Source organism: Zootoca vivipara, chromosome 1 (genome assembly GCF_965207765.1).
Source record: "Zootoca vivipara chromosome 1, rZooViv2.hap1.1, whole genome shotgun sequence".
Taxonomy (NCBI): Eukaryota; Metazoa; Chordata; class Lepidosauria; order Squamata; family Lacertidae; genus Zootoca; species Zootoca vivipara.
Genome location: NC_142582.1, coordinates 78915417 through 78941640, shown reverse-complemented (window position 1 = coordinate 78941640; position 26224 = coordinate 78915417). Strand labels below are relative to the sequence as shown.

The 26224-nt window shown below is 40.4% G+C and overlaps 1 protein-coding gene across 1 annotated transcript; it reads left to right on the top strand.

The window, feature by feature from the left end:
• Nucleotides 1-21189, top strand: ELF5 (E74 like ETS transcription factor 5). The gene is made up of 7 exons (XM_035116495.3): nt 1-221; nt 8041-8168; nt 13300-13533; nt 14006-14056; nt 16683-16751; nt 19751-19946; nt 20503-21189. Exons 2-7 carry the CDS (start codon nt 8042-8044, stop codon nt 20597-20599), a joined length of 774 nt encoding a protein of 257 aa, XP_034972386.3. The 5' UTR covers nt 1-221; nt 8041; the 3' UTR covers nt 20600-21189.
• Nucleotides 21190-26224: the final 5035 nt, after the last annotated feature.

Sequence of the window (26224 nt, the reverse complement as noted above, 5' to 3'; positions counted from 1 at the left end):
CTGTGTCACACTGTGTATTATCACTGTCATCAAAGGGGGTGTGTATATAAGAACCTGAAAAACCAAACAGACCTGTCTGGAGTGTGTTCCATATATCACAGAACCGCAGGTGGCCTTCCTTCCAGTGTACGACTCGCAGAGCCGGAAAGCCTCTTGGCTTTGGAGACCTGCTTTTGGATCTAACAATTCCTTGAGAAGAGAATAAGCACTCCCAGCAGCACGTAAGCTCTGTTTATTTATTTAGCTGAAGGGTCTTAAAGGAGGTTCCTGTGCAGTGTGGTGTTAGCAGTGCAAATCAACTGAGCAGTGCAAATCACCTGTCACCGGTGTTTTCTGCCCTAACTGCCACCCTTGCCAGGCTGGCAACGTTAATCTGTTCAAGCTCTTAACCGAACCAACGTCTGATGCACTTCGTGCTCTTGTCATACAGCAAACACAACACAGGAGCGCTTCTATCATGGCACCCAGTCTAATTTTTATGCTGAAGACCATTAAAAGAATGTTAAGACTGCCTGTGCCTGTGAGTGCCTGGAGGCGGTTGGAGGATGGATGGCGGCTAACGGATTGAGGTTGAATCCTGACAAGACAGAAGTACTGTTTTTGGGGGACAGGAGGCAGGCAGGCGTGGAGGACTCCCTGGTCCTGAATGGGGTAACTGTGCCCCTGAAGGACCAGGTGCGCAGCCTGGGAGTCATTCTGGACTCACAGCTGTCCATGGAGGTGCAGGTCAATTCTGTGTCCAGGGCGGCTGTCTACCAGCTCCATCTGGTACGCAGGCTGAGACCCTACCTGCCCGCGGACTGTCTCGCCAGAGTGGTGCATGCTCTGGTTATCTCCCGCTTGGACTACTGCAATGCGCTCTACGTGGGCCTACCTTTGAACGTGACTCGGAAACTGCAATTAATCCAGAATGCGGCAGCTAGACTAGTGACTGGGAGTGGCCGCCAGGACCACATAATACCGGTCCTGAGAGATCTACACTGGCTCCCAGAACGTTTCCGAGCACAGTTCAAAGTGTTGGTACTGACCTTTAAAGCCCTAAACGGCCTCGGTCCTGTATACCTGAAGGAGCGTCTCCACCCCCATCATTCAGCCCAGACACTGAGATCCAGCACCGAGGGCCTTCTGGTGGTTCCCTCATTGCAAGAAGTGAGGTTGCAGGGAAACCAGACAGAGGGCCTTCTCGGTAATGGCACCCGCCCTGTGGAACGCCCTCCCAGCAGATGTCAAGGCAATAAGCAATTATTTTACTTTTAGAAGACAACTGAAGGCAGCCCTGTTTAGGGAAGTTTTAAATGTTTGATGCTGTACTGTTTTTAATATTCGGTCGGAAGCCACCCAGAGTGGCTGGGGAAACCCAGCCAGATGGGCAGGGTATAAATAATAAATTATTATTATTATTTTATGCATACTTTCTTGTGACTGGGAGCAGGTTCCATTGAAAACAGTAAGACTTCCTTTTAAGAAAAGATGGCAAGGGCAAGGCAAGGCTATAAATATTCATTAAAGAACTTTCCGCTCTTGCCACTGGTCTCCAAGAATGAATTTTGTTGTACACGAGGGAACACAGCACTTGGTAATGTTCAAATCTTCATCGTTCTAATGAATGGTGCTGAGGCCTGGTGTATAAAAATAATTAATCCTGCAAATCAGATTACAAACAAATACATGCAAATGTGTGTTTTTATCTAGGATCGACACCATAAACCAATTTATCAATTTAGTGGGTGTGGAAGGCATTGCTGAGATCTTCTGTAAATAAATGTTATCTTTTGTACTGCTGAGACCTCTGGTGGTGGTTGCTGGTAAGAAAGCTATCCTTAAAATACGTAGATTCAAGAGAAACACGCAAAGCTTAATCTAAATACGGCAATGCTTGAATTTTCTAGGAGATATATGTGGGTCTGAACAATAACAGTAATATAACTTTGAATACGTGTTTCCAACCACAATACACTTTGACCATTTGCCAGTGGAAGCAAAGAAAGAACCAGGGTCGTGATAATCCATCAGATGCTGAGGTGTCTGTAGTAAAGGATGATTCCAGAAGAAATTTTATTCACTGGTTTAGTGGTATTTTATTTTGGTAATGATCCAGTCAATCTTTTTCACATTTTTGTTGGCATCCATCTATCTCAAGAGACAATGGAGTATGTCTCTGGGGGGTGAAGTCAAACCACGGGAAAATCACAATGCCTTCTGTGTCTGCAAAGACCGGTAACTTGTAACTGCTGTTTCACACAATGTTTTTGCTGTGTTAGCAACACCAAAATGACCTCTCCCATCTGCAACCCTGGGCAGGGAGTTTGGGATGCCCAGACAACGATTCCATCTCAGCCTCACTGATATGATCCAAAGCAGAACAATACATTTGGCACTAACTTGGCTGCAAGAGTTTTCGGAAGGAGGCATACAATACAACCATCTTAGAAACTCCTCTCTGAATTTATGTAGGGTTTACTCCTTAGCCATTTCTTCTCCCAAAGGTGCCCCACATGTTTAAATCCCTCTGGATTCAATGGAAAAGATTTAAAGAACATGCTTAATTCTCTTTTTGAAATGAGTGAGGCATAACAGTGCTTAAAACTTTGGACGGATATTGGCCAGCTTTTTCATAATAGAATACAGTATCTGGAATATATAGAATATATGGAATATTAGTTATAAAGGAGACTTCATTAGTCTTGCAAAATTCTACTTTTTAGAAACTAAAATGGTTTCAGAAACCTCATTTTGATTTTATTTCTGAGTATTCCTTCAATTAACAGATATAATGTTGAAGTATATTGGCAAAATTGTAAAATATATAAAATTAATTCTTCCTTCCTTTTTCATCCTGTACATGTATACTGTCTAATTGTTTGCTGAGTTCCATGGAACTGTTTTTGAAGTGGTGCATTTAGATTCATATTGCAAATGTGATCTAAAAAGTAATTGCCAGGAAACCATATGATTCCTGATTATGCAATTTTAACAATCACCTTGTTGTATTGTATCCCTTTTACTCCAAAAACTATATTGTTGTTACAGACTTTTCCCAATAATTATTTTATTAGAAATACAAATAAGGAGCTGGAAATAGAGCAGGGGGCCAAGAAACCATTTTTCTTAAGCTTATGATAGCCAAGTCAAGGTTCCAGGATAAATTGGTTGTGGCTCACACTGGCAATCGTCACCTTGTTTGGCAGCCTGCTTTTGTGTATGTATATCTTTTTTTTTTCTGAAGTGGGGGAAGACAGGTGGGGGAATACAATTTAAGGCTAGGAACTTCCATTCAGTCTTGTTAAAATGTCGTGCTGCTTCAGTTATCTTTGCTGCCTACCGTATTCTTCTAGGTTTGAAGTACAGATTACCAGTCTTGTAATTGTCATAGACAAAGAATTTGAGGAGAGAGGACTATTTAATTTGGTTTGGGTCAGATTTGCTCTGTTGAAGGCTATTTTATATATAACCGTTTATGTGTAACAATAGATATTACCGGTACTATTACTTACAAAGTCCTTGGCACTTACAAATACAAATGTATACAGTAAATTGTGTATCTGAGTTTATGCTCTCTTAACTCATTGCTTCCTTCATCCTCCAATATGAACTAACAACAGAGTGTCATTCAACATTATGTGAGCCAAAATTTCTCAGAAGTGAGCTTTGTGGGTAAATGTCCTCATAATCTGAAAATTCCCCACCCCCACCCCCATTTTGCCACCCACAAATAGTATGGGGAATTTGGGGAGGCAAGTTTTGCTCAGCCCTAATTGAAACTTCATCTAGAAGGAAGTAAACAGTTTAAAAATTGAGTAAGCAAGTAATTTACTGTTGATTTGGCAACTAGTGTTTGCCACATAAGAACATCCAATGTAGGATAAAGAAGTTGTTGCTGGCATCCATTTGTCTTGAGAGACAATGGACTGTGCCTCTGGGGGTGAAGTGAAACCGCTGTGTTAGCTGCATCAAACTGACCTTGCCTGGGCAGTGTATATGGAGGTCCTGGGCAGCCCAGACAACAAGACCACCCTCACGGCACCATCTTGGCTGCAGGAATTGCCGTAAGGAGGTGTACAAGGTGTCATCCTGCCATTTTAGGGACTCCACTCTGGATTTGTGTAGGGTACAGCCAATTCTCCTCCTGAAGATATCCTTAAGGGAAGTGGAGATTTAGGATCAAAGTTTTCCTTCTCCTAAAAGGGCTACCTTGACGGGTTGATGAGCCCCATTTGCCCCTCAGTTCCCTCTACAGCATGTGCAAAAACTGTCTTCTTGACCATTGGACCCACTATTGGTCTCGTCTGCTCAATCTGCTGGAGCCTGTCTTTGCATGCAGGGAAGTTCCTAGCTCACGGAGCATTTGAGACCCATTGGCTACCCTCACCTGGTTTAGCTGGCCAGGGTGTGGCCGCTGTCACATGATAACAGCTTCTAGGTGCCCCAGGTGAGAACTGAGTGCAGGGTAGGGACCAAAAGTGGACAAACTACCCCAGAAGGAGCACAGTGTGTGTGCCCCCCCAAATATAATAGCAATAGAAAGGTTTAACAGCAGTAATAAAGGTAAAGGTAAAGGGGCCCCTGACCATCAGGTCCAGTCGTGTCCGACTCTGCGGTTGCGGCGCTCAGCTCGCTCTATAGGCCGAGGGAGCCAGCGTTTGTCCGCAGACAGCTTCCGTGTCATGTGGCCAGCATGACTAAGCTGCTTCTGGCAAACCAGAGCAGCACACGGAAACGCTGTTTACCTTCCCGCCGGAGCGGTCCCTATTTATCTACTTGTATTTTGACGTGCTTTCGAACTGCTAGGTGGGCAGGAGCTGGGACCGAGCAACAGGAGCTCACCCCGTTGCAGGGATTCGAACCGCCGACCTTCTGATCAGCATGCCCTAGACTCTGTGGTTTAACCCACAGCGCCACCTGGGTCCCATGTAATAGCAGTAATAGAAAGGTTTAAAGTCAAATGTTTAAGGTCACTTTGCCTTTCAGTTATAATTCTAACATACAATATTATTAACTTCCATAAAGGTAGATAGAGCTTAGCTTCAGTTGCCAAACTAAGTATGAACTGCTATTTCCACCTTATAAAGCACTAGCAGCCTCACACCTGGAAATGCTAATAATAATAAAAAAGCAAAATTTGAATCCACCAGTGAGGTTCAGCTAGTCATTTCTGGCAGATTTCTTTGAATGAAGGGTGTGCTAATGAATAATGAGCCAATGTCAAATGCATATATCTATGGCAACAGGAATCCTGAAACCATTCAGATTCCTTAGAACAGCAGGAAGAGCAATTGCATTCATTAAATCTGAGAATAAGGGCTGATTCGAACATTTAACCTGGGCTGCCAAAATAAAAAGTGAATTTGCCACCTCATTTTCACATGAAAATCCACTTGTGTACAACTTCCATTGCAGGGAAGGAAGTGACCATTCAGAGAAAATGTAAATTTGCAATCCCTCTTTGATGTATTGCTTTTGTCAAACATCAGCTCGTATTTGATAAGCCACATTCTAGGATGACTCAGAATTCTCCCGGTACAATTTTCTCTTTTCCTCAGAAATGATTGTAATCTGAGATGGAACAGACAGTGGGCTGAATTTGTGTCAAAAGCCATAATAAAGTTCCCTTCAAAATCTCAGTGAACAGCTTTTCTTTCTCAACTAAAGGTGTTAACTGATCTCCACGGGTTGTGGGTGAGACAGGGCTGTAACTCAAATAGTTGTTCATTTCTTCCCGTAGCTTGAATCATACATGCTTAACCTCAGCATATTCCTTGACAAATAGTAAGCCCTGTGCACCTTGAGTGTTTTTGTCTTCTCTTTAAATGATGATTATGATTATTATTATTATTATTATTTATATAGCTAATTAAGATCCAGGAAAATCTAGTGAGGGTGTCCTGCATATTAGTCTTGGCTCTATGCAAAAAGTCGTTTCCTTCCTTCAGTCTATTTCACATCTCTCTTATTGTATGATAAGTGAAATTAATTGAACCAGACAATTCAACATCCAGTTCTTTGCCAAGGGATGGTATAACAAAATACATATCCTTACATTTTGTACTACCTCCTTTTACCTGTTTTACCCTGACATTGACTATGCCTGACAATCTAAGAGAGATGTCAGGGATCAAACCTACCAAAGAGCTGAAATTTTCTGAGTATGAAGAGGTCTGGGCAAAAGCTGTCACTTTTTAAGTATAGATACTTTGTTTTGACAGAAAGTTAGCCTATTTATTAACTTGCTCTCATTCTCAATTGTATTTATTTTTATTTATTAAATTTGTATCCCACCCTTCATCCAAAGATCCCAGGGCAGTTCACTATTGACTAATAGTTGACTATTATGCTGGCCGAGAACCATAACAATAACTAACTAACTAACTAACTACCAGTAACTAACTAACTAAAGCGTTGACTATGTAGAGTTGTAATATCTACCTGATTGGGTGGAATGTCAAAGTTTCTAATCCAGGAGTGCCTTTGGTCATTCACTGAGTTGATGAGGCCCATTTCAGGACCCCGTTTGGAACACTCTGCCAATAGAGATTCAGAGAGCCCCTTTTGTGCCAACTTTCAAACGCCTGCTGAAAACTTTTCTATTCTGCAGGCCCTATGCAGGAAACTAAGATTACATCCTCCAGAACGGTCTACAGGTGTTTGCTCTTAATTTATTTTTGTTTTTGGCTTGTTCTTAGCTTTTTATGATGGTATTGTTTGGTTTTATGTTTTTAAATTGCTTGTTATGAACTGGAGCAATATTTTTTTATGATAAAGCAGTATATACCGGTAAATATTTTTATAGATAAATAAGTTATTTTGTTTGCCTAGGGAATGGATGAAATGGAGCAAAATGCTCTGGTTTCAAGGCAGCTATAGTCAAAGGCAAGTTTTCATGCATTATACTTGCTTTTGACTACAAGAAATTCTTCCCTTTTTAAAAAAGCTCAGAGAAGTGTATACTGTATATGATTCCATGCAAACAAAATGCAGCATATTGCTGGATCAGACCAAATGCCCATCTTTTCTGTTTCCAAGCATTCTGTTTCCAAACTGGCCAACCACATTGCCATGGAAAGCCTACCAACATGAGTACAGTGGTACCTCGGGTTAAGAACTTAATTCGTTCTGGAGGTCCGTTCTTAACCTGAAACTCTTCTTAAGCTGAGGTACCACTTTAGCTAATGGGGCCTCCCACTGCTGCTGCTCCGCCGCCGCGCGATTTCTGTTCTCATCCTAAAGCAAAGCTCTTAACCCGAGGTACTATTTCTGGGTTAGCGGAGTCTGTAACCTGAAGCGTCTGTAACCCGAGGTACCACTGTACAATAGTACCCTCTCACTATTGTTCCATAGCAACTGGTACATAGATGCACACTGCTGCTGCTATTGGAGTTAAACTATCGCTATCATGATTCACAGTCATTGATAGCCTTATCCTCCATGAATGTATCTCGTTTCCTTTTAAAAGCCATCCAAGTTGGTTACTACATCTTATTAGAAATTTCATTATGCAGTGCGTGAAGAAGTATTTTCTTTTGTCTGCCCTGAATCTCCCACCATTCAGATTTATTGGATGACCCCAGAGTACTAAAGGGGAAGGGAGGCTTCTCAGGATTCCATGAATTTTCACTGGCTGGTGTCCAAACAACTGACTTATCAATCACAGCTCTGACTTCATTCATTGGCTAAAAAGAGACAAAAGCAGCCAGGCTGGCTCATTTCACAGAAATTGCTAGAGGTGCGCCTGCACATTTTGCTTCACAACTTTCTTTCTAAGGGGGAAAGAGACTTACCTTTCTTTAAAAATGAAAGCTCAGAATCTGTACCTCCTGTCTGGGGCTGCCAACGAAGGCCTTCAATGGTGCTGTGGCACTGTTGTTTATAGTTTAACGTGACATGTTATTGCAAGTCTACTAAGAATATATATCAGTTCAAGGCATGAGTGGTCAATCTTACTTGGTAGAGGATCGAGTTGGGGAACTATGCACTGGGGAACTATTGTTGTGGTGGTTGCATGTGTAGGAATTAACCAATGAGAATAATAATGTTATATTTCAGGATGATGCTGGACTCCGTAAGCCACAGTACCTTCTTGCCAAACACAATGCTATGTGAATCCCTGATGTCTTGGTCAGAACTGTTTGGAGCACCTGAAGAAAACTACCCTCCATTTGATCACCTAACAGGTGGGTGCTCCGTTAACAAGCACTCAACACAGTAACTGCCAGCTGCTACTTTTACTTAATAATTTGAATGGTGCTGCAACCACAACAAAACATCCTCTACCCAAATAAATATGTCTTCCAGTGATGTAATATTCTGTGTCTGACCGTCTTTTCAGATACACTGCCCTTGTTCATTTATTGTGCAGAGACCTGGCTCACTGACAACTGTATCCATTTTTTTAAATTGCAAATAAATATTTGTTGCTTTCATTCTTTACCTTTTTTAATTGTATATGTAAGACATTTTAGGTTCAGTCCTTGAAAATATGCTTATTTGCTTGACAGTCTGGTAGCTGAACAGGCAGCTTACCGTGTAAATTATGCAATCAAAGAGCTAAAAGGGAGATGATGATTATCTTGGTCAAGCCCTATGCAAAGAAATACAAATCTATGCCTTAGAAATCCGCAAGAGAAGCCTGGCTAACCTTTTCTTGGGAACCTAGTAAGTAGCCGATTCCACCATCTCTTCAGGCATCTTAGAGCAGAACTATAGGTTCAGCCTGACTAGGTGCAGAGCTACTGTCAGCTCATTTCTCTTTCTTTGCTTTCCCTTGTAAAATCTTACCCAACACACTACTAGCTCTTGCACAGAGAGGAAAGAACTGATTTACTTAATGTGACCTGCGCCTGTCATTGCACTGCTCATGCCAGTTGATCAAATGTTCCGCTGCATTTTCTCAGATGGAGTAGTTCAAGGATCTAAATCACACAGGGAGGCTCCCCACCATGGAAGTTACAACTGAATTTCAGAGCAGCACAACAGTGGGGGCAGAGGAGAAAGCACAGCCTCTTATTTGTCTCATGACTGAACGGAGTTTAATATGTGCTGTGCATCTCCCAACTTATACTCACATCGTTGGCTGGTGAGAAGGGGGAGGCACACAGCATTATAACATCTCACACTATAAAAAACATAAAAGCAAAAGGGAATTGGATGAACAATGGCACCTCCAGGCCTCATATAACATCCAGGTCCATTCTTATTCCAAAAACTGAGCTGTTCCCAGAAGTATTTCCCTATGTTTTCACTACCTGTATGTTTCTTACGTTTATGCTAAATTGTTCTGCATACTGAAGGGCAAACTAGATAATATATTTGCTTCATATCTGTGCCCTAAAATCCAGGGTTGTTCGGGGGGGGGAGCTATAGAAATTGTTGGGGGAGATCTAGATCAGGACCTTAGGCTGGAGAGTAGTGGTGCTCAACTCTTTACCATGTGCTATGGCCCTATAAAGCCCACATCAACAATTTGCATAGGGGGATAACTTCCTGTTCACATACTCCTCTTCGTTGGTTTCTTCTTTTATACTATTTCAAGCTTAACTTCATCATCTTCTGACTTTTAAGCCTCTTGGTGTCCTTCCCCGCTTGTGTCTATCTTCATGGTTTCTGCTTTATTTCCCTTCTTGTTCTCTTAACACATCCTTTTATTTCATTAAAATGCCATTCCCTTATGCTCTCAGTGGCAGACCTTGGTTTCTAAAATTTTAGCAGCGCCCTGTACTCCAACATTTGGTGACCCCCCTCCACCTCTCGCCTTCCATTCTACAGCATAGCTTTGGTGCCCCCGAGGCTCTGCGCCCAGTGCAACCAAACTAGTCGCGTTCCCCTAAATCTGCCTCTGGTGCTCTTCTAATCTTTGTGTTCCTTCTGCTTTTTGGATGACTCCTTACATGCAGCTCTTGCCTCTTGGCTATTTCACATATATCTGCTTTTCAGAAAATTATTTTTAAAATTTCATTTCCTCCCTCATGGTTTGGGTCCTTTTTTAATTATTCCTTAATCTTCATATTAGCTACTGAACAGATTCCCCTTTCAAAAAAAAATTTTCCCATTCTCATTTTAACTTCACTAAGGTTGCTTCTTCTGTAAACATGTTTTTCATTTTTTGTTTCTGTTTAAATTGTGAGCTCTGTGTACAGCATATGTATAGTGCCACATAAACTTTAGGCTACTTTTTACAAACATTAGGTTGTGATGCATCATTTACAAATATTAAATGATTATGTCAAGAAACTAAGATTGACAACAGCCAATCCCTGCTGAGTTTGTCACGGTAAACAAATTGGCCAGGTCAGAATTACAGGCTATACACAAGTCCAGGAGCTGAGGATGAGAATGTGCAAGTTTCTGTTCTTCTTTGCTTCAGCAGGGCCTTGTAGACAACTGGACTGCTTTTGCAAGAGAAAAAAGAGGGTGAAGTAAGTTCACTTCCTGTTTCTTCAGAAATCCGGATTGGCTGGAAGGAGCAGCCTGATGTTCTGTTCCCATGTGAGCTAGACCAGCCAACACCTTCACCTAACTCTCTCACCTAGCTACCTGTTGGAAGCTTGGAAAAGCCTGTACAGAGCCAAGCTCCAATGACTAATGAAAAGCAATATACAGTGGTACCTTGTTTTGAGTCCGGGATCCGTTCCGGAGGCCCGGACGCTCGACGAAAGGGACCCTTGCCAAAGCACTACTCTGCGCACGCACATGAGTGGTTTTGCGCTTCTGCGTGTGCAGCAAACCCGGAAGTAATCTGTTCCAGTACTTCCGAGTTTGCCATGGACGTTCCACGAAATGGATGCTAAGCGGGCCGGACTCACAACAAGGTACTACTGTACCATTTGCAGTAGAAGTCTTCCTTATGCAATGTTGACCTGATGAATTGTTTGACCTGTATGTAGTCTTAGGTTCCTTCCAGATATCGTTTTTACTGCACATTCATGATTTTTTAGCTCATGGTGCTATCAGGGCAGTCACACACAATCCCACTCTCAATACTATTTGTGCCTGCAAAACTTTTTGGCAGCTATACTACTTTATTTCCAGTCAGTGCATATTTTGTAACTTCCAGCTGCAATCCCATACCCGCCAAGTGTCCCCGAAAAAAAACAGGACATCCCATTTTTTCCTTGCGAGATCATGGTGGCCAATTTGGATGCTGCACTCTTTTGCCACGTTCACACCTTTTCTTTTCTTTTTAAAGCACTTTTTCAGGGACACACATACCAGCAGCAATAATGTAGTAGCATTGGGAAAACATCGCAGAACAACTAATGTAGTAGAATAAATCCAGAAATTAGATGAATACCAATCATCCATAAAAGAAGCTGGATCTTGTCACTTATTGTATGAATTTGTTTTGTTAGGACAATATTTGTCTATACCATTGTTCTGTTGTGTTGTTGTTGTTGTTTAGTCGTGTAGTCGTGTCCAACTCTTCGTGACCCCATGGACCATAGCATGCCAGGCACTCCTGTCTTGCACTGCCTCCCGTAGTTTGGTCAAACTCATGTTCATAGCTTCGAGAACACTGTCCAACCATCTCATCCTCTGTCGTCCCCTTCTCCTAGTGCCCTCAATCTTTCCCAACATCAGGGTCTTTTCCAAGGATTCTTCTCTTCTCATGAGGTGTTCTGTTGTAGGAGGATCCAAACTCTTACGCTGGAGTGTTATTTATATTATTTCTGCTAGTGAAAGAAAGACAATCTATGACTTGTGCACTGTGTCCTGAAGTTCGTTTCTGAAAATACTTAATAGCACCATTTTAGCTGTAGGTATAAAATTACAGTGCATAAATTAATTGATTTCACCAAATGTGTTGATAGTGGCTTTGAATTCCCACCAGATAATTTTTAAAATCCAATTCAGTAATGCAACAAGGTTCTTCATAGAGACCCATTCCCCAGTGGCAGAATTAGTAAATAAAACCTCAAGCAGTAGCCCTCTCCTGCCATTGCTCTCATTCAGCATTTTATCATACTGTTATCCTGGTATTCTACATTTTGTGTTGCATGCCTATGATTCCACACACACTTGAAGTCACTATTGCTATACATTCTTGCCCAACTGTAAAAGTAGGTGATATAGATTCTTCCCTCAAAAGTGTTAACGTACAAAAGACTATGAAAATAAATGAGAAGACACTAGATTTAAAGTTGCCATATTTGTCAGACTGATTAAATACATAATCACCTCTACAGAGTGTTTTCTGACTTCAAAAAAAAATAATCTGAGCTTTTTAGAAGTGAAAGCAATCAAGAAGACTAAACTAGACCTGGCAAGAATCATTCATGAAAGAAAGGAACATGCCTTAGCATTTTTATTACTAGCAAAGCTGATATTTATCTCCATCAAGTCAAGGTTTTAGAAACAATCACTAAAGCATTTCAAGGTTAATACATTTCAACATCAGAAAAGCAGTTGATTTGGTCTCTTCAAGCTTTAGACAACAAACACTGTAGAGAATATAGAGATAAATGTATTTTATAGAGAGAGAAAAGTCCATTTCATAGCAATGAAACAGGAATCATGATTCATAACACATTGATCATGAAAAACAGATTTACTGTTAAAATCAATTTCCTGCTAAAGCTAGGTCCAAGTGGATTAATAAATCTTGATAAGCATACATGTTGCCTTCCTTGATCAGACAATCTAGTCTGATAGTTTGTCTCCAATACTGATTGGCTAGAGCTCTTTTCAGATGTTATAAAATGTCTGGATAAAGAATAATCAGTGAGTGAATAAGGGAACTGGATTGTGAATTTCTGAATAAACACTGTGCCTCAATTGTCATTTTTGCCTCGGTTTTGCCCTATTCCATCCCACTGTCTTCCCATTTCTATGCCCCATAATACATTATGCAACACTGCTCATGTAGCTATTGCCAGTCACCCCAAATGTTACCAGCTTAGGAACAGAATTTCTCCTGCTGCACAAGTGTAGGATTGCCATATTTCAAGAAGTTAAAATCCAGACACAGTTGCTCAGCTTTTGGGGGGTGATTGTTCAAAAAGTTGTTGAGCACTTCCAATGGGGAGCAGACAAAGTCCTGGATATTTACATTTGCCAATTTAACCATCACCACCAGGACATCACCAGAATTTCCCAGTTTATAAGGCGACTCTATACAAGTGTGATATACCGTTATCTGTTTATGAAAATAGAACATTGCCACAGATTGTGATCCTTGCACAAAGATATTGGAACTAATCTTAAACAATGTTTGTTAACGCAGTGTTTCCATTGAAACTTTTGATGTCTAAAATAAACTGTCCACAGTTTAAATGTACTGCTTTTTTCTTCTTCATTGCACTGTGGCAGGTTCTGATTTTTCCTGGACATCTGTTCACCCTGAATACTGGACGAGAAACAACGTATGCGAGTGGCTACAATTTTGTTGTGATCAATACAAACTGGATGCCAACTGTATTTCATTTTCCCACTTTAACATCAATGGCCAACAACTGTGTGGCATGACCCAAGAGGAGTTTCTAAATGCTGCAGGCATTTGTGGTGAATACCTGTATTTCATCCTACAAAACATCAAGGCTCATGGTCAGTGCACGAAAGATTTAATCAGAGTATGATTGTTTCATTCTGACTATGACTGATAATATTTGCACAAGGCATTGAACTGACAACATCCACAGAGATTTATGTGTTGCACTGAACCACACTTTGGTCTGGGCATGTATGTACATGCACTCAGTGTGGGGAAAACAAAGTGGAAAGTGAATGTTAACACAAGAATAAACCTTTTTACAAAATCAGATCTTGTGCTGTAGGCAGGTGGACAAGATTGGGACAGGGGAACAGGGACATGGAAATTAAAAAGGGAATATACAAGGGAAACTAGGTTTTTTGATGATGTGTAAGGGAGCAGTCTGAAATGCTACAACAGTGGCACAAGTATTGTAGTTTTAAGAGTCTGTTTTGAATCAGGGTTTGGGTTTTTTAATGCAGTGAATGTACCGAAAATCTCAATACAGACATTTATTATTAAAAACTTTTATGGTTTTCTCTATAGGTGTCTCCTTCTTTCATGACAATGAAGATACAAAGTCATCTGAAAAAGATTGTAAGTAAACTTTTTTAAAGTGTGTGTTTTCCTAGATAGGAGTGAAAGCTCATAGCTAAAAGCCGTAACTGCAGCTTCAACATACAGCAGTCCACAGGGACGAGAACTCGCAGGGTGACCACTGGAGAGATAAACCAGGTCCCATGAAATTTAACATCTGGTGTTTGAAAGCTCAGCGCTCTTCCCAATGTTCTTTAGAATCTATGCGAATGAAACCACTGGGAATTTTGAAGCTGGGTGTGATCACTGTACTTATGACACCTAGCTCTATGTCTCATGAGCTGTGATCAAATGGATTTGGACACATAGACTGAAACTGAATCCAGGAAAGTTGGAGGAGATACTGTCCTGGAGAGTGAAATATGGCAACAATTGAAGAGCCTAGTTATTATTAATATTTATTAAATTTCTATACCACTCTTCATCCGTGGATCACAGATGCTTTACAATAAAAAAACCCACAAAAATACATAACTAATGAAAACAATAATCCCACACACATTGTTTTAAATACCATAGATTGCTAAGCAAGTTGTGTGGTACATAGAACAACAATCTGGCAATTAAATCTGTTGTGCAGGAATAAGGTAAAAAGTAAAGGACCACTGGAGGGTTAAGTCCAGTCAAAGGCGACTATGGGGTTGTGGCACTCATCTCGCTTTCAGGCCGAGGGAGCTAGCATTTGTCCACACAGAGCTTTCCAGGTCATGTGGCCAGCATGACTAAACCGCTTCTGGCACAACGGAATACCATGATGGAAGCCAGAGCGCACGGAAACCTCATTTAACTTCCCGCCTATTTATTTACTTGCACTGGGGTGCTTTCAGATTGCTAGGTTGGCAGGAGCTGGGACAGAGCAATAGGAGCTCACTCCTTGTGGGAATTTGAACCTCCAACCTTCTGATAGGATAGGAACTTTGCCCACAATAACTGAAATTTCCAATGTTGGCTACTATAATGTGTTGTTATATGGGGCTTTATTTAAGACTAAAAAAGTATCAGTTGGCGCAAAATTGCTAGTCTGTCTCCTGTTAAATGTCCAGAAAAAGGAACATGTGCAGCCTTGGTTATGACAACTGTATAGTTTACTGAAGCACTTATTCCAGGTCCAATTCAAGTTGTTTGTTTATGCCTATGAAAGTTTACACAGTCTGGGATCCATGGTCTGGGATCCATAGGCCATACTTAGATGTGACATTAAAACGCATCTTTGTATTTAACATACACTTTAAATACAAATACCAGCTACTAGCAGGAGCACAAGATCATTTTTGGATGAGAATAGGCAGAGAAATGGAATTTATCCCTTTCTTCACCTTCTGTAGTGGTGATGAAAATTGTTCCTCCTGTTGAAGAAAGAAGATCCAATGTATTTTTATCAGAAATGCAGCAAGGGAGGAAAGGGTTTAAAAAACCTCCCCATCTACTACAAAGCTGCTAATCTCCCTATTTGTATGTCTGATGTTCATTTTCTTCTTCTTTCTTTCTTTCTTCTTCTTCTTCTTCTTCTTCTTCTTCTTCTTCTTCTTGTTCTTCTTCTTCTTCTTCTTCTCCTCCTCCTCCTCCTCCTCCTCCTCCCCCCCTCCCCCTCCTTCTTTTTATGCCCACATAAAATGCAACAACAAAAAAGAGCATTTATCACAATTGCTAGTTTGGTCCTTGATCTTCCTGCCATCTTTGTTCATCAAATAAGCCCTGCATTAGTTTGCATATATTTGTGCTCTGTGAAATTTGACACTGGAAGCAGAGCCCTTGCAGCATGGTCCTGAGGCTATGGAACAATTCCTTCTGGAACTGAGCAATATTTGATACCCCTTTTGGTCAGGCTTTTGGGGATTTCTGCCTAGACCAATGTTCTGATCGCCTGAAGCGTTTGTAGTTATTTTGTTCCGTTTTTATTGATTTTTGAAGTTTCCTCTTTTTCTTTCCTCTTTTTATTTGTTGCAAGCCACTTTGGACAGACTTTGGAAATGCTATTAAATAAATAAATGGGACATGACCAAAGACCTGAGTAAATATCATATTTTGTGGTTTTCAGTTGTGCGAGTCTCTTAGAAACCAGACCCATAGATTTACAATGTGCTTTCCCATGCATATGCAAAAACAAACAAACAAACAAACAAACACCAGCACTTGCAAAAAAAGAGAGAGGAAAATCTGCATCAACACTAAGATCGGTCTAAAGAGCAGCACAGAGGTGCCAATGTCCAATAATGAACTTTGACACTGCCTACAATACTCCATAACTATGGCCTTCTGATTATACTGTAGGTAGAAGCAGCACTATTTACACAGAGATACAATCAGGACACACTGTGTTTCCAAATAACCATGTTTTTAGATAATTGAAATCTGGACACTGCTATCTTATGTACTTCTCTCTCTTTTTTGGCTGCCAGTTTAGCTAATTGTCCAGCTTTTGGTTAATAATTCATTTTGCTTTATCTTTATGTTAAAGTTGGATTTTTATTCTAAGATAAATCACAGACCCATGTTGGCTTAGTATCACATGGAATGTTATTAGGTGAACACTTTGACCTCTTTAAGTCACATTGTCACCCGACCCTGAAATTCATCCATATTTATTTATGTCCATGCTTTTTTTAAAAAAATAAATGTTTTCCAGATATTGATGAGGCATGTTTGAGGACAGGTGGCATCAAGAGCCAAGAGTTTCAAAGTCACAGCAGAACAAGTAGGTATACCTCTGCCATAGCCTTTGAAACGTCATATAAAATGTCGCTGTTTGCATAAACGGTGTAGTCTGCATAAACGGTGCTTGTTTTTGTTTTAATGTTTATTCCAGTTCTCATACCTGTATATAAGCAATAGTTACCTAGTGCAATGCTCGCAGCATCACACAGCCACCAGGTGGCACTCCTAGTATCCAAGAGACAAACACCTTTTCAGGTTGCTACTAGAGAATAAACTCAAAAAGCAGGTGTTGTAGGCCTTGAAGGTCCAAAGATGAAGAAGCAGCCATGTCTAACTAGGCTTTTCCTGTTTTTTACTAGCAGTTTCAAGACACAACAGCTACAAAATCACTGCAGCCCAGTTGTGGGAAAAGCTCCATACGTTTACTTATTCCTCTCACGAGGGAATTCTATAGTGCTGCCTCGCTAGACGAATTTAATTCGTTCCACGGGTCTTTTCTTATAACGAAAAATTTGTCTAGCGAATCCCATAGCAATGCATTGAATTTTTTTTAAAAAAAATTGCCCTTAGGAACGCATTAATTGAATTTCAATGCATTCCTATGGGAAACCGCGATTCGCTAGACGAATTTTTTGAAAAACGAATTCGTCTAGCGAGGCAACCTCCGCTCGAAAAATCCTTTCGTTAAGCGGAAATTTCGTTAAGCAGGGCATTTGTTAAGCGAGGCACCACTGTACTCTTTTAAAAAATGACAACTCTACATTTAGTTAGAAGGAGAAATGAAGCAGAGGAAGGGGTGGAGCAGTTGAGAAGCCTGAGAATAAAAAAAATAAGGGAGTCAGAGGATGGTTTGGAAGAATGCTGAACAAACAAAAATGAATAAAGACAGGGTATGAATAGCATCCAAAGGATCGGTGGAAGAATTGGTTTGGAAGCTATCAGCTGTGGCGTTTGTGGCGGGGTGGAGCTGTGGAGCCGCCCTCTTGGCATTGCTGCTGTTTACGTGTATGGTATGGGGTGAAACAGGGCAGAAGCAAGGGTGGGGCCATCAGTGCACCTGGGTGGCCCTGCCCCATCCTGGCAAGCAACAGAGGCATCAGTATCAGCAAAGCAGCTCCACAGCTCCACCCAACCACACCGGTTGCTACTAGTCAGTAGGAGTGGAGGCATTGGGTCACATGCATAAAATATATGAATAGCTCTGAAGTGAAATGGTGATTGTATCAGTTTTCCGTGTGCATGAATAGCTGTGCTGACTAGGGCAAAGTCGCTCAGAGCTGGTTTTTCAATATATATATATATGTGTGTGTGTGTGTGTGTGTGTGTGTGTGTGTGTGTGTATGTGTGTGTGTATATATATGTAAATGTTACAAGATTTTTTTTTAAAAAAAAACAGCTCTTATTATATGATCTGATTTTGGAATTTAGTCTCAAATATAGCAGAGCAAAATCTGAGTTTACTATGTACGCATACAGACTCCTCTTACTAAAATCTGAAGTGGGGCCATTGCATTTCAAGTTCAGAATTGGGGAATAGAAGAGGTTAAGCAGAAATTATCAACATTAGCTTCCTGCAGCCGTAAACCTCCTTGAACTCAAGAGATGATGACTCATGCACACTCATAGTTCCTTCATTTCATTAAATTGTTTGTTTTCCAGCTTCATGGGGGTGGGGAGCTCAACAGTTAATTTCAATAGAAGTGTCAACACTCAAGCACACCTGGGTATCAACCCATAAGCAATGAGAATGCCATAATAATCATATTGTACATTGTATATATCTATGTACTGTATTTATGCAAATGTAATGCGCCATCGAATCTAATCGAACCTCAGTTTTCAAAACCTTGAAAACAAAAAAAGTATTTGCTGGCACCATCAAATCTAATGCACACCCTAATTTTTGTGAGGTCATTTGGCCAAAATGGTGCACATTCCATTCAAGTAAATACGGTATGTACAGTGGAACCTCGGGTTGCGAACGTGATCCGTGCGGGAGGCACGTTCGCAACCCGCAGCGCTGTTCTAGTACTTCCAGGTTTGGCACGGTGCGCAACCCGAAAACGTACAAACTGAAGCATCTGTAACCCAAGGTACCACTGAATAGTGATAGATAAATGAGATGAATCAATATTAATACCAACAGCTGTGTTGAAAAAATGAAGGTACTGAGAAATGAAAAAGAGGTATCAGCGTGGTTGGTAGAAGATGAAGGTTTGCAAAAGTGGGGGAAAATATTTAGGGGAAAATAAGGGGGTAAAAATATTCAGAAATAGCCCAGTGGTGACTGAGAATGCCCAGAATTCTGAATGTCCATATGTGGGGGGGGGGTTTGCAGGAGAAAATAGTATAAAAACCAAGAGGAAACCAAGTGAATGTATTATCCTGAAAGTATGATTGATGGCTCGAACACTAAACAGAAGCACTCCACATTTGTTACAGGTCCTAGTTGTCACTGCTGATATTTGAGAACCGATTGTGGCTTCTACACAGTAGTGAGGAAACGGCATTTTGCATGTGCTCAGTGGCATTATTACCATTTAGTCTTCAGAAGTCCCTAGGGTGACACCTAAAGGGGGGTCTAGTCAAATGCTGTTTGGCACTATCTCCAGCCAAGCATGGTTATTTTTGTAATGACCAATGCCAGCTTGCTCCACAGATTTGCAGTGTAGTGTGCCAGTCCCCTTCTCATTGTCCTCCTACTCAAATGGAATTCTCAAAACCCTAGTTACAGGTAGTTAGCCGTGTTGGTCTGATGCAGTCAAAACAAAATAACAAAATCCTTCCAGTAGCACCTTAGAGACCAACCAAGTTTGTCATAGGTATGAGCTTTCGTGTGCATGCACACTTCTTCAAATACACTGTGCATCTGAAGAAGTGTGCATGCACACGAAAGCTCATACCTATGACAAACTTAGTTGGTCTCCAAGGTGCTACTGGAAGGATTTTTTTTAATTTTGTTTTCTCAAAACCCTGACAGCCTTGCTTCTGAAATGAGTTTTTCTAGTAAAATCTATGTGCTGCTTTTAATTCTTGAAGGTCTACAGAGCTCTCACTTGTGGGAATTTGTAAGAGACCTCCTCCTGTCTCCTGAGGAGAACGGTGGCATTCTGGAATGGGAAGACAGAGACCAAGGCATCTTTCGAGTTGTTAAATCAGATGCTCTAGCAAAGATGTGGGGGCAAAGAAAGAAAAATGATAGAATGACCTATGAAAAACTAAGCAGAGCACTCAGGTAAGCTATTAATTTAATCGGTATTATATAAGGCAGCTGATTTCACAGTTTAACTTGTTCCAAATATTATTATTTTTTATGCTGTAGAATGCAAAGGTCATGAGACACAGCTACGGCTCTTTTGATTAGAGATAGGATCATGTTGCCAAATCTGTGAGTAGAACAAATGGGGATAATGAGACATTAGTCAACTAGTCAACAGATCATTTGCCAACCTGCCCAATGAATATGCCACTTAATACTATTACCTTACCATTTCCCTTGGCAACAATCCTGGAATTTGACTCTGAACTGTTTTCTTAAGAAAACAAATGTAATGCACAGTGTTTCAAAAGGAGGGAGTTGAACTTCAAGGTGTCTGGGAAAGTGTTGAACTCTGAGCAGTTTAACTGTGCTGTATGTGTGCAAGTTCCCTTTTGCCAGAAGACTAGAGTGGTCTCTCAAAAAGAATGTCTTATTGACTGCTGCTGTTTTACACACTAGCATAGTAAAACATTTAACATATTACTGTATGTTAAAGCTGTTTCTAAGTCCAACTTCAATTTTGTTGTTGCAGATACTATTATAAAACTGGTATTTTGGAACGAGTGGACAGGAGGTTAGTGTACAAGTTTGGAAAGAACGCACATGGATGGCAAGAGAGCAAGCTATGAAATATGCTTTTGCTTCAGACTCACTGTCAAATATGCAACATGAAGTCACCAAGGGAAGCTCTTTGCAGGACCTCCCTAGATTCATAACTGGATAAAATAGCAACAACAGACTTTGAGGATTGTATTGGGGAATTTACTGTTCTCCATATTTTTTTGGACTTGCTTGACACTTATCAAAATAACACCCAAAAACTGCTCCATAGAATTATACCATAGTCTGGGGTTATATATGTGGCATTGTTCCCAGTGCCAAGAAGAGCAGCAGTTTGCCAGTCAGGGCTCCCCAGAGCATCTTCTCAACTGCGCAAGAATTTGTAACTCACACTTTATGTGGTGAGATCAATGAGACAGCAAGAAAGTAGAAAGCCTGCGGCAAATGCAGTTACACCAGAAAATGTGAAGAGGTTATGTGAAGAAGGGACACCATATTTCCAACCTATCCAAGTCAATAAGAAAGTACGGTGAATTTAGCTGTATATTAGATTCCCTCGCTTAATCCACAGTTCTGTCACTTTAAAAAAAACAACAACATAGATTTCAAAAGAACACATGCTTGAAAACTAATTTCAAACGAGCCCATATATTTATCAATTTTTATTGACTCTTTCCCCCCCCCCCCTGTTTCTGGTGCTTTCAGCACTGTATGCACTTTAGTGCAAATAGTTATCACTTGTTTATACTCTGTTAGTGGGTTGGTTGGTTGGTTGGTTGGTTGGTTATAGTAAGTCAAACACTATCTGACTCCATATTGTCCTACATTAGTTTTTATGGAGTAGAGTATATTGAGCATGGGGACGGCAGAATATAAATATTTTAAATAAAAAAATAAAAAAATAAAATGAGGGTCTATTTTACACACACACACACACATACACACACACACACACACACACACACACTGGAATTTGTGAAAGCAAAATACTGTGGTTCTGGTTAAAGAATAATGAAAAATAAGTTTGTGGGAACACTGCTGTAATCTAGTAGAATAACGCTGAATCATGTTGTTGTTTAGTCGTTTAGTCGTATCCGACTCTTCATGACCCCATGGACCAGAGCACACCAGGCACTCCTGTCTTCCACTGCCTCCCGCAGTTTGGTCAAATGTATGAATCATAATCCCTATACGTGCATCAGTTTATACATTTTCCTGCCACTCATATTCTTATCTAACTATCATGTCTTTTCCACTCCTGCCTTCAGTGAGGCTCAGAAACTTATGACATTTCTATATCAGGCACTTAAAATTGTGATATCCCCCCCTCTCCACTTCCTAAAGAGCTTAGAAGATGGTATTTTGTTGTTTTTTTAGGGTACTGAAGTTTCATTATTTGTATTCCTAAATCCCTCCACAACATTTCGTGATCAGCCAATTTGTACAATTAAACAGATTTGAAACATTTAAAAATATTGCATAGCCATGCACTTAAGACTATGCAGGTACAAGAATTCAGGCTATATAAATCCTTCTGAACATATATAACGGATTATGAATAGAGTGGTTATTTTTAAAGCAGTGTATTTGTACTGTAACCTAATAGCAATTGTGCCTTTTAGGTTCAGGATTCTACCTCAGGTGGTGCTTGACCAGTTTAACTGTGGGTTTTTGTTCATCTTTAAAGCAGCAGGGCTTCTGCAAACTAACATAGGCCTCTCCTACCCTGTCAGTTTTAGAATTTGCTTTCTTTTATCCTTTAATGATGGGCACATCCTAAGCACATTACATGGAACTGAGTTACTCACAAGGAGCTGGCAGAGATAATAAATCCCTTTTGGCAAGTGGATATTTTCTCAGGACTCAAACCCACCCAGGCCTGGGACACGACAGCCATCCTGCTATGGCCAGAGAAAGCAACTGTGGGGATGTCAACCAGCCCAATGTGGAAGACTTGTAAGAATGATAGGTCACAGCTGGTTAAAGTGTACTCCCTGATCCTTAACAGATTTTAAGTCAAGTTTGTTCACTGATCTGAGCAATTTAGGGATTTTTCTGCAGGTGCTGGTTTCCAGTTGAATGTTGACCTTGTATCTTTCCTTTTGGCTCACTTCATCCCTGCCTTACCATTTGATTGTAGTTAGGACAAAATGACATCCTTTCGATGAAGTATTTAGTTTGGTGATGTCTGCTCTCTGTGTTACTTCTCCCAGCCTGTTGTCCTTTTCATGTCTTAGGATGAGAAATCAGGCATGCCTCATATTTATGTACTGTAATTTTGCCCAATGTACCAAACCTTCCACCCCATCACCTTTTTAGTTATCTGAACTAAACACTGAGCATATTTTCAATCACAGTGGTACACACCTGACAATTGCACTTTATATGAAAAAAGTCCAGTTTATTGCACAGCACCAAGACTGAGCCACAACATATATTACATGCATCTGCTTCACAATAATTTTTATACTTCTCCCTGGAAGTCTTGCTTTTAATGTTACTGAACTAGATTCAATTTTGATTTCAAGAGTGGAATTTTTGTGGTGCTGAGTAAAGGGACACAGAGAATACGTCACATCTATGATTTTCTTTTTTTAAAGAAAGATCAACAGAGAAGGCTTATCAATAATATAGTTTACCACATCTGTGAGGTGCCAGTTCACAGGCCTCGCACTGCTTTTTCTATGAGCATGTGCCCTTCTAGTCACTGCCAAATTACAGGTGAATTCTGTATTATACAATAATGGGTTATCCTGTGCCAAAAAAAGCTGCGTCTTAATTCATGTGAGTTTTCCCCACACCTTGTTCGTGGGTTTTTGTGACTCTGCTTTGTAAAGCTTCGTTTTATTTGTTAATTGTGAGGCGGCATTGCCATTCACAGGATCTAGTTTGGACATGTTATTGCAAACATTTAAAAGAAAGTGTGTGTTGTGGCTGAGATCTAAATGAAGCTGTGGTGCAGGGCCATCTTAAGTTCAAATATCCCTCCGGCGCCCCCCCCCCCAATTTCCCAGAGTTCCTGACTTTTTTACAGTGCTGCCGGCAGCTTTGTGGGGCTGGAGGAGCTGGGCAGCTGCTAGAGGGCGGCTCCTCTGGCAGGGAAGAGGTGGAGGCTCCGTGCACGGCACTGCTTTGCCGCGGCGGACGAGGGCTGTGAGCTGATGCCTGGAAGTGCCACACCTAGCCTCCGCCTCTTCCCAGGCACCCTCCAGAACTCGGTGCGAACTTGGCACCCTGGTGCCCCGCGCCACTTGCCTTTATGGGCAAGACGCCCCTGCTGTGGCGTTTGCCCGTTCTTTTGGAAATGTCTGTGCAGGGGGAGAGAAAGGGTTAATAGGTAGACCAATAGAAAAGCCCAGAGGCGAAGCCTACCTGCTTTTAAAAAGGCTTAGCCAGAGATTTAGACAGTGGGGAAGACAGCTGGAAATAGAGAGACAGTTAGTTCAGTTGGTTTCTTGTGGGTGGGAGACATAGGAGTCAGAGTGGGTTAGAGACAGAGGGGAGACAGAGTGGATCAGATTACAGTGTTTCAAAGTATTTAAAACTTGTTTGCATTCACAATAAACTGGAATCTTTGTTAATACGTTACAACCTGACTGAGTCTGAATATATTACATTTACCGGGAAAACCTGGTTGGTGGCAGTGGAAGAGAATAGACGTGGTGGCACAGGGTCAATAGTCCGTGGAATGACCGGGGGCTCTGTGTGAACACCACAGAAGCATACAGTGATTTCTGCACACTATCAGAGAAAAGGCCCGGAGCTGCATATATAGGACTTTCAGTTATGTTTGCCATAGTTATTTGCAGGTCAAAACCCTATTCACCTAGCAGGGCATCTGGCTTGTAAAATAATAACAACAACCAGCACATAATTAAACATTCCTTTATCTCCACATTACAAGTGAGACTTTCAAAAATAGTTTGTCCTACAGCATACTGGGGTTGTGTGAGGAGCTGCAATTCAAAGAAAAAATGCATCTAAAGAAGCTCCTGCATTCAGGTCCCCAAATCTTTTGTTACTTGCGAGCAGTGCTGGTATGATGCTGTGCTATGTTCAGGCCTGCTGGTGTTTTAAAAAGCATTTAACCATCTTGAGGTAGAACAAGAATTAAGATTATTAAGAGCAGAATTTGAAAAGACGATTGACCAAGAAATGGAACGAAAATTAAAATTTTGGAAATACAAATACTTCGAATGGGCAAATAAACCGAGCAAATTATTGATGTGGCAGATCAATAAGAGGAAAAGTGAGAAAATAATAACAAGAATTAGATCAGAGGGAAAAATTCTTGATAAGACTGAGGAAATTATGAAAATATTTCAAAAGTTTTATGAATCTTTATATCAAAGGGAGGAGGTAAGCGACCAGGAAATTGATGAATTCCTTAAAAAATATCAGCTACCCCAAATATCAGCCGAAAAAATGTTACTTTTAAATAAAGAAATTACCTCAGAAGAAATAATAGAAGCGATAAATGCTATGAAAAGAGGGAAGACCCCAGGCCCTGACGGGCTTCCCATAGAGTTCTATAAGGAATTCCAGGAAATAATATCTAGTCCACTTAAAGATTTAATGAACAAAATATTAACGGAAGGTAAGGTTCCCAAATCTTGGACAGAAGCACAAATTGTTTTAATACCCAAAGCCCAAACAGATTTAGATTCACCATCTAATTACAGACCGATCTCTCTCCTAAATTCTGATTATAAAATTTTTACCAAAATTCTGGCAGAAAGATTAAACAAAATTTTGCAAGAATTAATACATAAAGATCAAGTTGGCTTTGTAAAGGGTAGGTCCGTAAAGGACAATATTAGAAATATTGTAAATATTTTAGAATGCCTTGAAAATAGAAGGGACAAGCAGGCAGCCCTCCTAGCCATTGACGCTGAGAAGGCTTTCGACAGAGTCTCCTGGGTATTTTTGATAAAGATAGTTGAAAAAATGAACCTGGGAGACAGAATGGAGAAAGCAATAAAAGCCATATATAAAACTCAAAAAGCCAGGATACTAATAAATGGAAAACTAACAGATAACATAAATATTGGAAGAGGTACTAGGCAAGGCTGTCCCTTATCCCCTATCCTCTTTATATTAACATTGGAAATTCTACTAAAAAATATAAGAGAAGAGGACAGTATTAAGGGTATAGTAATTGGCAGTAAAAAATATAAAGTAAAGGCTTATGCGGACGATATAATTATAACTACTGAAGACCCAATACAAAGTATCTCCGCAGTGATTACGAAGTTAAATGAATACGGTAAATTGGCAGGACTCAAAATAAATTATGAGAAAACCAAAATGTTGGTAAAAAATTTAGAAATCAAAGAAAAACAGGAGCTCCAAGAAAAAACAGGTTTAAAAATTGACAAAAAAATGAAGTATTTGGGTATAAAAACAACAATAAAAGGGATAGATCTGGTACAAGAAAATTATAGGGAAACCTGGAAAAAGATAAAGGCAAACATGGAGGAATGGACTAAATTAAAATTATCAATAATGGGCCGAATTTCATTAATTAAGATGTGTGTAGTCTCGAAAATGAATTACTTATTTCAAAACTTACCAATTTTGGGGAAAGAAAAAATTTTTGGTGAATGGAAAAAGGATATTATGAAATTTATCTGGAACGGGAAGAGACCGAGGATCAAATATACAATCATGATAGATCATAGAAATAGGGGAGG

Bases quoted from the DNA above. Each gene is read 5' to 3' on its own strand.
- ELF5 (XM_035116495.3), top strand. From the start codon at position 8,042: ATGATGCTGGACTCCGTAAGCCACAGTACCTTCTTGCCAAACACAATG. The intron at 16,752-19,750 runs GTAGGTATACCT...TAATTCTTGAAG, and splicing joins TCAAAGTCACAGCAGAACAA to GTCTACAGAGCTCTCACTTG. The intron at 19,947-20,502 runs GTAAGCTATTAA...TTGTTGTTGCAG, and splicing joins AAACTAAGCAGAGCACTCAG to ATACTATTATAAAACTGGTA.